The 12,751-nt window shown below is 41.5% G+C and overlaps 1 protein-coding gene and 1 pseudogene across 1 annotated transcript; one reads left to right on the forward strand and one right to left on the reverse strand.

Moving 5' to 3' along the window:
* The window catches only part of LOC115101921 (serine/threonine-protein kinase mTOR-like), a 93,656-nt pseudogene that overhangs the window by 27,424 nt on the left and 53,481 nt on the right, over positions 1–12,751 (forward strand).
* LOC115102699 (angiopoietin-related protein 7-like) lies at positions 3,462–8,269 on the reverse strand. Its single transcript, XM_029622922.2, has 5 exons — positions 7,691–8,269; positions 5,042–5,142; positions 4,766–4,960; positions 4,278–4,473; positions 3,462–4,178 (listed from the first exon to the last, which is right to left on the reverse strand). Exons 1-5 carry the CDS (start codon positions 8,046–8,048, stop codon positions 4,009–4,011), a joined length of 1,020 nt encoding a protein of 339 aa, XP_029478782.1. The 5' UTR covers positions 8,049–8,269; the 3' UTR covers positions 3,462–4,008.

Consider the following 12,751-nt stretch of genomic DNA (forward strand, 5'->3'; position numbering starts at 1 on the left):
TTCCAGTACTCTGCTGCCTGTGACTGGAACGAACTGCAAAAATCGCTGAAGTTGGAGACTTTTATCTCCCTCACCAACTTCAAACATCAGCTATCTGAGCAGCTAACCGATTGCTGCAGCTGTACATAGTCTATTGGTAAATAGCCCACCCATTTTCACCTACCTCATTCCCATACTGTTTTTATACTGTTTTTATTTATTTACTTTTCTGCTCTTTTGCAAACCAATATCTCTACCTGTACATGACCATCTGATCATTTATCACTCCAGTATTAATCTGCAAAATTGTAATTATTCGCCTACCTCCTCATGCCTTTTGCACACATTGTATATAGACTGCCCCTTTTTTTTCTACTGTGTTATTGACTTGTTAATTGTTTACTCCATGTGTAACTCTGTGTTGTCTGTTCACACTGCTATGCTTTATCTTGGCCAGGTCGCAGTTGCAAATGAGAACTTGTTCTCAACTAGCCTACCTGGTTAAATAAAGGTGAAATAAAATAAAATAAAAAAACCTATTATTTCGTTTTTCTTTTGGTGTATTTGAGAACCTAAAAGCCTCACTAAAGACACGGCTGACCACTGACGACTCTAGGATGTTTAACGACACCTTTATGAGAGTCATTACACCAATCAAATAATGGTAGACAACATCCCATATCCCTTTCATATCTCCTGTCATCTTTTCCATCCCTCCTCTCGCCCTTGTCTTTTACGCTAGTGTTGTATTTCCAGCCATTGTTTTCCAGCCATTTAATTGTGCGTTTGCTCCCTTTCATCCATCGAGGGGTCTGGAATAGCGTTCTCTCAGTGGCCTGTTTTCAATTTCTCCCTGCCTTGATGATGATGAATGACGGGAGCCAGCAGCTCAGTGTTTTCAATCTCTCCATCTGGTTCTCACCTCTCCAAGATTTCCCATAAAACGACTCCTGTGCAACACGTAGCCTGTTCTATTCCATCACTTTGGTGTAGAAGTAGTAGATTTCTGGGGCCATTGCATTATACACTTAAGTCAGGAAATGTTGAAGATATTTTCCCATTTCTTGACACCTATTTTTTTATTTATTCAGTAACTCAGTTGCTGGTGGGCCTATCAATGAAACCTTGATTGTGACATTTGTAAGCCAAAAAGTCATCTCAAAAAGTTGTCTAGTCAGACCATATGGGTCTTCATTTATTTAGCATTAAGGCATTGCAAATATGTGGAAGGTATGTACCGACACAGAAATGATTACCCACGTTGTCCTAGGAATTAAAGGCGACTTTGATGCTCCATAGCCGCCCAGATGCGGGGGCTATACACTATTAAGTATTTTCCAGACTGTATGTCGGATTCAGTCTTTTACGATTATTACATCACACTGTTCGGTGTTACCCAATTCAAATCTTGATGTCAACCTGGCCAGATTGTACCATTTGCTACAGTTCTGTCACATTCTGCAAACTTTTGTCCGGGACGGCAAAATCGTGGCATAAAACTGCTAAAATCGTATGCGGGGGGGTTTAAGACATGAGGGATTTTGAGTCGGCAAAAATGATTTAGGCGCCTCGTCTAGACCATTACTTACCATTAGATAAGCCTAAGGTCCTGCTCAAATACTTAAAAATGAGCCCTTCCTTTCTTCTTACCCTTTTCAAAAGCCCACGTCTTTTTCCTTGTCGCCTTTGCTGTCTGGTAGCTGATTACTCCACTCAATAAATTTATACTTTTCGAGGATTAAAGCAATTTTATTTTGATGGAAGTCAGTGGAGGTCATTGGGTTCTCACATTCCAGATGATTTTATAACATTTACTTGTTGAATTTAAAGGTTTTCTTGGTACTGCAACAAGTTATACGATTACCCACCAACACTGTTTTATCTCCGAATGAAGCATATCAACATAGAACCAATGGTGGAGATACTGGTGTGTTGGTTCAACACTAAATGCTTTACAACCGATACTGATGCAGGTTTGATGTATCTATCCCTTAGCACTTGATGAAATGACTGTGCACATGCTATCCTGTTAAGTATTTTGTTGATTTGCCATGTAATTAAGCTCTTGCTGCCCTATGCATTACTTATTGCCAGTAAATGCTAGCGGAGTGCAATGCTTGACGTCATCCATATGCAATATGCCTACACTCTGAAATGTTGTGTTGACAGTAAAAGCACTTACTATCACTTATGCTTTCCGGCCTTATACTGTATATTCTTTATTTTTATTTTTTTACACTTTATGAATACATAGGCCTAGTTTCTGCTAAGCTGCATCTGAGAGTCCAGAAAATGTATTTGACTGCATATTGATTTAGTAATTTCCTTAATTTGACTTTTAAGATACATTGACATTTTAGTCATTTACCAGACACTCCTATACGGACTTGTAGTAGTGAGTGCATAGATATCCATACTGGTCCCCCGTGGGAATCAAACCCACAACCCTGGCGTTACAAGCACCGTGCTCTACCAACTGAACCACACGGGACCTAGCAACAGTCTCACAATCAATTTGTGCATATCCCTTTGCTGGCGCTGAAAAAAGGCACTAAAACAAATTCTCCTTCAGTACTTCATGATATCTTGATATCCTGTAAATAGCTGAGGCTTTGGCAGAACACTTTGAGAAAGTTAGGCTACCCTGTAAATGAACTCTGAAATGTCCCCGGCAGACCTCGCAGTGAATGGCTGTAAGAAATGAAGCGTGTCAGCCATTAGCACAGGGTCCAAATACACATCCGAGAGGTTACACCAGGCCACAGGGTTCCTAGACTAATGAGGGCTCCGACTGGGACCTCACATTCTCCTTTGGACCCCCAGCTTCCCGTGGAAACCTTTTTGGACAGGTGGAGCCACAAGCTCCGCAGATACAACAGAATGGCTCTGTAATTTGTCATCTATCCTAAATTATTCTCAGCATTGATCACCGTCCCTAAGCTCCCAAGGACTTACTTTTAAGAATGTCGCTCATCTGCCACAAATGGAAGCACCCACTATTTCTTATTTGGAATCTCCTCTCCTGGCCTTGGCACCTGTTTAAAAGGACATACACTGACAGTGCACCCTGCTTAAGGTATGCCATAAGCACATTTTGAGCACACTGCCTCACTTCTAGTTGTAAAGTCATTGTTTTTGAATGTGGTCAAGACCTGTCAGAGTGGCTGTAGAAGCCATTGACATGATGATTGGGAAGCGTGTGTGTGTGTGGTCTTGCTCCCTGGAGTTTGACAATGTGACCTTTGCCCACTGGCATGACTGCCAGTGTGACCTGTGAGTCAGAGCTCAGTGGTGGCTGAAGGCAAAGGCATGGTTATTGGTTGATCAGAGACACGAGGGTGATCAACTGGCAGCTTCTCAAACCTACTAACCATTGACGTCTTGTGATGAGTACATGGATAATTTGATGATATTGAACTAAGACAGACAGCTAGACAAATAAAGCACATTGACTACCATCAGCAGCACACCTTTTCTTAAAAATACATGTTTATTTCCTATCCCACAAAACAACATACTATAGAGCTGTACACATTTTTACAAAGGACACAATTCCAAAATAAGTGTTTGTTTTCTTACAATAAAATCTGTCACGTACTTCTGATGGAAGTACTTTGGGTGGTTGTTCCCGTTCCAGTAGCTCACAAAGGTACATTACAACACACTTGCTGGGTCTTTGTGTGTATATATTTTTCCATTGTCATACCTGCCCGCTACGTGTAATCAACCTAACCACAGCTTGAGTTATGACCGATAAATAAAACCTCTTGCTATGAGACAAGATGGAGGGAAGCAACATTCAGTTACCCTTACAGAACATTGGTAAAGAGGCTTCGCTAAGGCTTTTATGAAAAGAAAACATTTCAGTGATATATACAAAATGAACTACAATTTACAATCAAACATGTTTAAACACATTCAACCCATAGAAAAATTCCAGACTATAACAAAGGGGAAAGACAATTTGGTTGCTCAGGTTTGGTTAAATCTGAAGCATGCGCATCATCCAGAGTTTGAAGTTAGAAGAGTTTAGGGTTGAAAATTCTGTGGCCGGATCTTCATCTCCACTCTCTTCAGGGAGTAGTTGGGCCCGTGCCAGCCGTACCAATTGATTCCATCCGTGCTCTTGCTGTGGTCGCCATAACGATAGAACACGCCGTTCAGGTTGGAGTCAGTGCAACAGTTGTACCAGTAACCACCTGTAGGGGGAAAGGGTGAAAATGCAGTCAGTGGAAAGAAATTTGAAGGTGTTAATTCTGTGAGTTAAACCAGAGGTAATTATTTTGTCTCTCTTGTACCTTTGCGTAGTGAAGCGCAGTCGTCCACACATTTGTCGTTGTCTTTGCCCTTGGTGCTGAAGTTGGTGTTGTTGTGGTAGCGCAGAGAGTCCCCAGCATTTCCACTGTAGTTGGCGATGAAGAGTTTGTAGCTGTTCAACTCGTTTTTCAATGTGAAGTAACTGTACTCTGCATAGCGGGTCTGGCCTTCCCAGTCCTGGAGAACAGAAAAACAGAAACAGAACATTATTTAGTTGTTTGCTGCACATCTTGTGGTAAAACTATGCAACTTAGAATATTGAACTAATGTTATAACTTTTGGTGGAGCAAGAGGTTTACCACTTGACCATGAGTTTTGTTTTTACTGTGTTTTGGGTGGTGTATCTTTAGTCCCCTGGCTCTGGATAAAACCTCCCACCACAACCTCAGTTACCTCAGGAGTGGGGTGTGTCAGAGTCATGCCGTTATCTATTTACTGCTCTCAGTATCTGGGGACTGATCCTTTGTACCTCCATCTCTATCCTTAGTATGCTGGGCTGCCTTGTCAGACGGAAGATGTTTTCATTGCCCAGCCAGAAGTCCCCGCGGATGGTGCCAAAGCCATTTTTGTACTGCCTCCAGTCGCGGTTGAAGGAGGTCAGGCCCACCTTGCGTCTCTGGATGAGCGTCCAGCCACCACCATTGCTCTCCATGTCACAGAAGACCTGCCATTATACAGAGACTACAATGTAGCAGGGATCTGTGAATGTAAAACTTTATTTTGTAGTTCCAGGGTTATCACTTACGTCAATCTCAGGGGTCCCCAGGAAGTCATCTGCAGGCAGTTTGTACTCCCCAGAGATCTTGTAGTTCTTGGTGTACAGGGATGCACAGTCGTAGATGGCATCTAGAAAAGAAAAGGTTATGTCATTAGAGATGGCCAAACCAGATGCTGTTTCATGGCGGGTTTTAAAAATGCAAATTGACAAACGGTATCATGGGAATAGATGTCTGCCAGAGAAGTCAAAGAATTTTGGATAGAAGGATATTATACACAGCATGGTTACATTTCTTTGCATAGTTCTCTCTATTGTTTCTGTGATGGTATGGTGATGCCATTTGTGGTGCTTTGAGATCACTGGGGAGTAATGGATCCAATGCATCAAAAAGGTATCAAGTGTTTTCATGGCTAGAGGCTGGAGTGGAAACGCCACTCTAGTCTTTGCTTTTCTTCCTGCTCTGCTTACCTGTCTGCACAGTGTCTGTATCATTTGAAGAGTCATTATAAATCGCTTCTCTGTTCACTGTTGCAGCATCATAAATGTACTACTGCTAATAGGGTATTAAAATATACACTGCGACATGCCTGGTTAAATCTCCCCACTGCCTGGTTAAATCTCCCCACTGCCTGGTTAAATGATGGCTATCACGAGATACCCAGACAAGTTTGCACACTATAGTCTCCATTTGATGGCAGCTATCTAATGCCGAAGATTCAGAACGCCCACTGATAATTATTACAGGTCGAACGATTATGATTTTTCAACACCGATACCGATTTATTGGAGGACCAAAAAAGTATATATGTATTTGTAATAATGACAATTACAACAATACAGAATTAACACTTATTTTAACTTAATATAATACACCAATAAAATCAATTTAGCCTCAAGTAGAAATTGAAACATGTTCAATTTGGTTTAAATAATGCAAAAATAATGTGTTGGAGAAGAAAGTAAAAGTGCAATATGTGCCATGTAAGAAAGCTAACGTTTAAGTTCCTTGCTCTGAACATGAGAACATATGAAAGCTGGTGGTTCCTTTTAACATGAGTCTTCAATATTCCCAGGTAAGAAGTTTTAGGTTGTAGTTATTATAGGAATTATAGGACTAATTCTCTCTATACCATTTGTATTTCATATACCTTTGACTATCGGATGTTCTTATAGGCAATTTAGTTTTTCCAGTGTAACAGTATAGCTTCCGTCTCTCTCTCCTCGCCCCTACCTGGGCTAGAACCAGGAACACATCGACAACAGCCACCCTCGAAGCAGCGTTACCCTTGCGGAGCAAGGGGAATAACTACTCCAAGTCTCAGAGCGAGTGACGTTTGAAACGCTATTAGCGCACACCCCACTACCTAGCTAACCATTTCACATTGGTTACACCAGCCTCATCTCGGGAGTTGATAGGCTTGAAGTCATAATCAGCGCAATGCTTGAAGCACAGCAAAGAGCTGCTGGCAAAACACACGAAAGTGCGTGGATACCTGCCAAATCGGTTTCCAAAAAATACGGATTTCCGATTGTTGTGAAAACTTGAAATCGGCCCTGATTAATCGGATGACCTGTAATAATTATAGTACATTTTTTTACACAAAGAACAATGGCCTCCATACAAATATAATTGAACCTTTTTGGTTGTTTGTTTAATAATAGTCGTCTGAAACTGTAGGCTAATATTTCTGTGAGGGGTTTTTTAAAGTAGATTTTCTGTTTTCTGACTGCAGACTGACTGATGTGATCATAAAGAGGATACATTTTTTTACCAACCACATTTCTTGTGTGTCTGACATTAAATCAAATCAAATTTTATTGGTCACATACACATGGTTAGCAGACCATGCAATCATATCTAACAAGTAATCTAACCTAACAATTTCACAACTACCTTCTACACACAAGTTTAAAGGAATGAATAAGTACTTAAGTACAATATGTACATAAAAAATATATTAATCAGAGATGGCCAAACGGCATAGGCAAGATGCAGTAGATGGTATAGAGTACAGTATATACATATGAGATTAGTAATGTAGGGTATGTAACATTATATAAAGTGGCAGGTGTGTGCTATGAGTATTTATGGCAGTGTTTTATGTATGGCAGCTAGTGATAAGATGTTTTTACACCTGTGGAGAGTGTCTGGAAGCAGATGCTGAACAATCGACAGAAAGGGAGAGAGAAGTATTGTCTCGGTCTAAACTGAGCTGGGTTTGTCATGTGGAGCTGGCCAGATTTCTGCTCTGGCCATTTGTCACAATGACTACTGTACTGTACTACTGCATTCTACTACTCATAGGCTGTTATTTTCACACAAAAAACACTTGTTTTACCCCTTCTAGCCTAATTAGTCAATTTAAAAAAAGGTTAGATGTTGAAACTTTCACAATGCAAATAAATGAAATGAATGGAAACAACACTAAATGTTTTATTCACACTAAAGTAGTGTTTTGTTCCTCTGTTACTTTGTTGCTGAGGAGCAATGAACAAATCAAAGGGGTTTAAACTTCTTAGGGATAGGCCCCTTTTTTCCTCAAATTCTGTCTGAATTATGTGTCCAAATCTAACTGCTTGTAGCTCAGGCCCTGAAGCCAGGATATGCATATAATTGGTACCATTGGAGAGAAAACACTTTGAAGTTTGTAGAAATGTTAAAATATCGGTTCTTACCTGATGTGGTCTGAGTGACGGACTGGGCGGCTTGCAGCTGCATGATCTCCACCCGGTTATTGATCTCAGAGTACTTGCTCTCGGCCTCAGTGACGCGGGACTCCTGCTGTCGGTTCTGCTTGTCCAGCTCGATCATCTGCCTTACTACGTTCATCAAGTCTGTCTCCTGCTTGCGGCCCAGCTCCTCCAGTAGGCTGGTCAGGTTGGCCACCTGCACCTTCAGGGAGCGCACTTCATCACAGCACTGCGCCTTTGGAGGCTTGGGTGGCGCCAGCCTCTTCCTTGGGTTTTGCGCCCACGCTTCTGTCAGCACCAGCAGCAGGAGGGTAACGCTCAGAGCCACCGTCCGCAAAGACATCTTTACAATTTTCTCAATTTTAAAATGAGTTTTCTTGTCTTGCTCTGGTTGAATGCAAGCTGTCCTGGTCCAGTCTGATTCTTTAGCGGTGTCAGAGGTCTTGAAGAAACTGAGAGAACAGGATTGGATTAGTTGAGTTAGGAATCTGACTGGTTGAAGCTTCCTTTAGCCAATTGCTTTCTCATGCTCTTTGCTCCCTCTGTAAAGCTGTGGCTGGGGGATCTTAAATATCTATACATGTGTGCCCTCCCCTTTTTTGGTTGAGCTCACAGTTACTGACCCGCCTTCAACCTCCAACGCTCTGTGTGGAAGGGCCTTTCCCACCACTGCCCCCCCCCCCCCCCCCCACACACACACCTCACTCAATCACTCACTCACTCACTCACACACACAGACACTTTTGCTCACTCTTGTTGGTTCTGCCCTGTGCCTTGTTTCTTTGTCATGTGTTGCAAGTTTCAGAGGGACACAGTTATTTCGCTCTGTCTGGAAGAGCGAAGGACAAAGGCTCCTGTCTGAAAGAGCTCACACTTCACATGTGGTAAGCTCAATTTCACCTTCCCTGGCTTTGTATTCAACAGCCTTTCATTCCCAGAGGCACACCTAGCTGATGCATTTTGATACTTTCGTCAAGCTTAGATTTAACTGCTTAAAGTAGGAGTATGTGTACAATTTATCTTCGGTTTGGCCTTCACACATGACGGTGCTTGTCCTTGTTAATGATAGTTGTGTAGCACCCTCGGGGGGAAGTTTCATCAATAACAGCAGCCTCTTTACATGCCGAAGGGATTGGTTAAAACCCCCATGCAGTCTTTTACATTTTTAAATCATCACTCACTGCTCAGTTTATTAGGTATACCCATCGATTACCGGGTCGGACCCCACATTGCCGCCGGTTAGCTTGCCTGTTAGCTTGCACGACTCTTGCCATTCTCCTTCGACCTCTCTCAGCAACGAGCTGTTTTCTCCCACAGGACTGCCGCTGGTGTTTTTTTGTTTGTCGCACTATTCTCTTGAAAGCATAGGAGGGCAGCCGTTTCTGAGATACTGGATCTGGCGTGACTCACTGTCTGTAGGAGCGATCCATTTTTGTGAACGGGTTGGTGTACCTAATAAACTGGGTGCTGAGTGTTTGTCTAAATCATTGTGTGTTTATTTCATGAAAATATAGTGCCTTCAGAAAGTATTCACAACCCTTGACTTTTCACATTTTGTTGTGTTACAGCCTAAATCAGTGACACAAAATCTCAATTGAGATGTTGTGTCACTGACCTACACACAATACCCCATAACGTCAAAGTGGAATTGTGTTTTTTGACATTTTTACAAATGATTACAACATGAAAAGCTTAAATGTCTCGTCAATAAGTAGTCAACCCTGTTATGGCTAGCCTAAATCAGTTCAGGAGTAGAAATGTGCTTAATAAGTTATAATTGAAGAAGCCGGATGTGGAGGTCCCGGGGTTGCCGTTGTTACACGTGGTCTGCGTTTGAAGCCAGTTGGTCATACCGCCTAATTCTCTAAAATGACGTTGGTAGAGAAATTCAATTATCTTGTAACAGCTCTGTTGGACATTCCTGCAGTCAACATGCAGTCAGCCTGCACCCTCCCTCGGTATCTATACCTATGGCTGTTACGGTGACCGTATTACCGTCACACCGGCGGTCACCAGTCATGACCGCATTCAAATTCCACGTGACCATTTAATCACAGTAATTAGGCTTGTCTAAGCTGTGATGCTGCTGGTCATTTAGTAGCCTATCAAACGTGTTAACTGCCTGGTACTCAGCACTCTACTGTTCCTCTAATCACTCTGACATCAATGTAATCGGAAATCTAAATTAAACAAGTCACGAAAGCCCATGAGCTGATGTTGTGCAAAATTTCTGTAGGCTATGCAATTGAGAAAACAGAGTGATGGCCTCTACTGAAATAGGAGGAACCCATCAGCTTTCTACAGGCTAGGCCTACTATATTTACAGTGCCTTCGGAACATCCTTTTAGAGAATTTGGCAGTATGACCAACTGGCCTCACAACCGCAGACCACGTGTAACCACTCCATCCCATGACCTCCACATCCGGCTTCTTCACTTTATGATGTGAATAATATAAATCACATTTTTATTCCTGTACTGACAACGAACACAATTGCATTTTATCAATGGCAATTTGAATGCCAAAAAATACCGTGACGAGATCCTGAGGCCCATTGTGAGGTCCATTTTGTAAAGTATCTGTGACGAGTAGATGCATATCTGTATTCCTGTCATGTGAAATCCTTAGATTAGGACCTAATTCGTTTATTTAAATTGACTGATTTCCCTCATATGAACTGTAACTCAGTAGAATCAAAGAAATTGTTGCATGTTGCATTTATATTTTTGTTCAGTATAAAATAAATATTAAATGACCTGTCCCTTACCTTCTGCCTTTGCTAGGATTTCCATCAATTTGGTGGTGATGTGAATGAATCTCTAATTCTTTTTTGGTTTGTACTGAGCCAATGCCAAGCAGATATGTGGTCCATACTGTAGCTATATGGATGAAAGATTTCTAGAAACTTGGATAACATCGTTAGCTAAAATAAATAGAGGTAGCTATTTATTTAAATTGCAAGCAGGGAGTGTGTAGTTACTGTTTATTCTCTCTTCCAGATCAATATCAACCTGACGGCCAGGAGGTAGTGTGGCCAGTGTAGAAATCTATTGATGAACTGAAAGTGTAGGGATATACTTTATAAATGTATTGATACATATATAATATCCTATACTTGTGCTTTTCAAATAGACTGGGATCTTTTTTTTCTCCGAGGGCTATTTGTATTCTTTATTGGTGCTTACAGTTTTATCATTTATTCAAATGAAGCAGAAGGAACAGGATGTACAGAATGCCCCATGTGAGGATGCTGTTCAATATTCTGCACATTTGTTTTGTTAAATGTGAATAACGTGGCCTGACCCACTAAAATCTAGATAGCCAAAATTGCCTTGCAGTGCAATACATGGTTCCATATTCAGCTACAATGAGTGCCTCAATATGCGCCTGGTGTCTGAGCGGAAGAGCTCAAGGCCTTGCATGCGACTGGCGGGTCTGGTGCCTCACACTGCCATGGCTTCCAGGTGGTGTGGATTAGAGCATGGCGGACAGGAGCCAGGTACTTACCGCCAAGTCACCACCCAGTTTTAGAACGGTAGACGCAACAGAACAGAGGGTACAGGGAGAAGAAAAAAAGATATTATTCTCCTCGTCTGAGCCCCCTGTTTTCTTATCTCAACGAGCGGTGGTCTACGGCTTTTCTTCAAAGACATGGTGCGTGACAATGTGCCGGGGAAAGAAGTCATCCCGACTTCTGTGACTTCTGGTAAATTACAGTTAAATCTGGTTCCATAGTTGTGGGTTCTCCCTGATCTCTCTGAACTAAATTGTAGTCGATGTGGGTGCATTTGCAAAACGGCTCTGCTTAAATGTCTTCTTAAATCATACTCTTTACTCCAATCCCATTTGTATTTTGGTTGACCTAAGTATAGAATTTCTGAGTACACTTTTTTGTTTAACTTGCTCAAAATCAAAATGAAAAAGTGTGACCAATAGGTTAACATACAGAAAGGCAAAAATACACTTATACCTTATACCAGTGTTGCCATTCTTTGAGTCTAAACCAATGTAATTCATTTGTTTTGGAAACAAGGAATCCGTACACAAAATGTGTTCCATTGTTTAAGAGGGAACTTAATAATAACATAAGTTGGTAAATGAGAACAAAGGCAAAAATGTACCAGAATATCATTAGAAGTGGAATCATTTTAACAGAAACAGATGTCCAGTGGGTATTTGTGACTGTAAATGCCATCAATATGAAATGTTCATGAAAGTCCACGTGAATTCACAATGCAGCTGCACTGCTGCCAGCAATGGTTGGGAAGGAAAGGTGGAATAAACAAGTCGGGAGCAGGTTTTGTTACATTCTCTATTGAGGTATTTTTTCTTCTCCAACACTCCCACAAAATCAAGGATGATCTCACAAGGATAAGACAAATCTTCTTTACAGCAATACGGAACACAAGGTGAGTTGTATAAAATGTATATATATTTTTAATTCAATATCCGAAACGTACAATATACTTGCAGTGAAGCCACTCAACAATGACACCACACCAGTCATCCAGCAGATTCCCATTCAGAGCGACACACAGAAGCATCCAGGGTCAATGACCTGCTCAAGGGCACATTGCAAGATCTCCCACCAGGCCAATAAAAGTGAACCAGAACCCTCCAAGGTCCCCCCACAGTTCCCCAATAGCTGTCCCTCTAACATCCAAGACCCCCCCCCCCCCCAAGAAGAAAATAAATAAATACTGTTGAAGTTGGAAGTTTACATACACTTAGGTTGGAGTCAGTAAAACTCGTTTTTCAACCACACCAAAATTATTTCTTGTTAACAAACTTGTTTGCAGACAGATTATTTCACTTATAATTCACTGTATCACAATTCCAGTGGGTCAGAAGTTTACACCCACTAAGTTGACTGTGCCTTTAAACAGCTTGTAAAATTCCAGAAAATTATGTCATGGCTTTAGAAGCTTCTGTTAGGCCAATTGACATCCTTTGAGTCAATTGGAGGTGTACCTGTGGATGTATTTGATGATCTTTTTAGCATTCCTATGGCATCGGGTGCTGTAGGTGTTCAGGAGGGCGGGAAGT

The sequence above is a fragment of the Oncorhynchus nerka genome, linkage group LG20, assembly GCF_034236695.1.
Source record: "Oncorhynchus nerka isolate Pitt River linkage group LG20, Oner_Uvic_2.0, whole genome shotgun sequence".
Taxonomy (NCBI): domain Eukaryota; kingdom Metazoa; phylum Chordata; class Actinopteri; order Salmoniformes; family Salmonidae; genus Oncorhynchus; species Oncorhynchus nerka.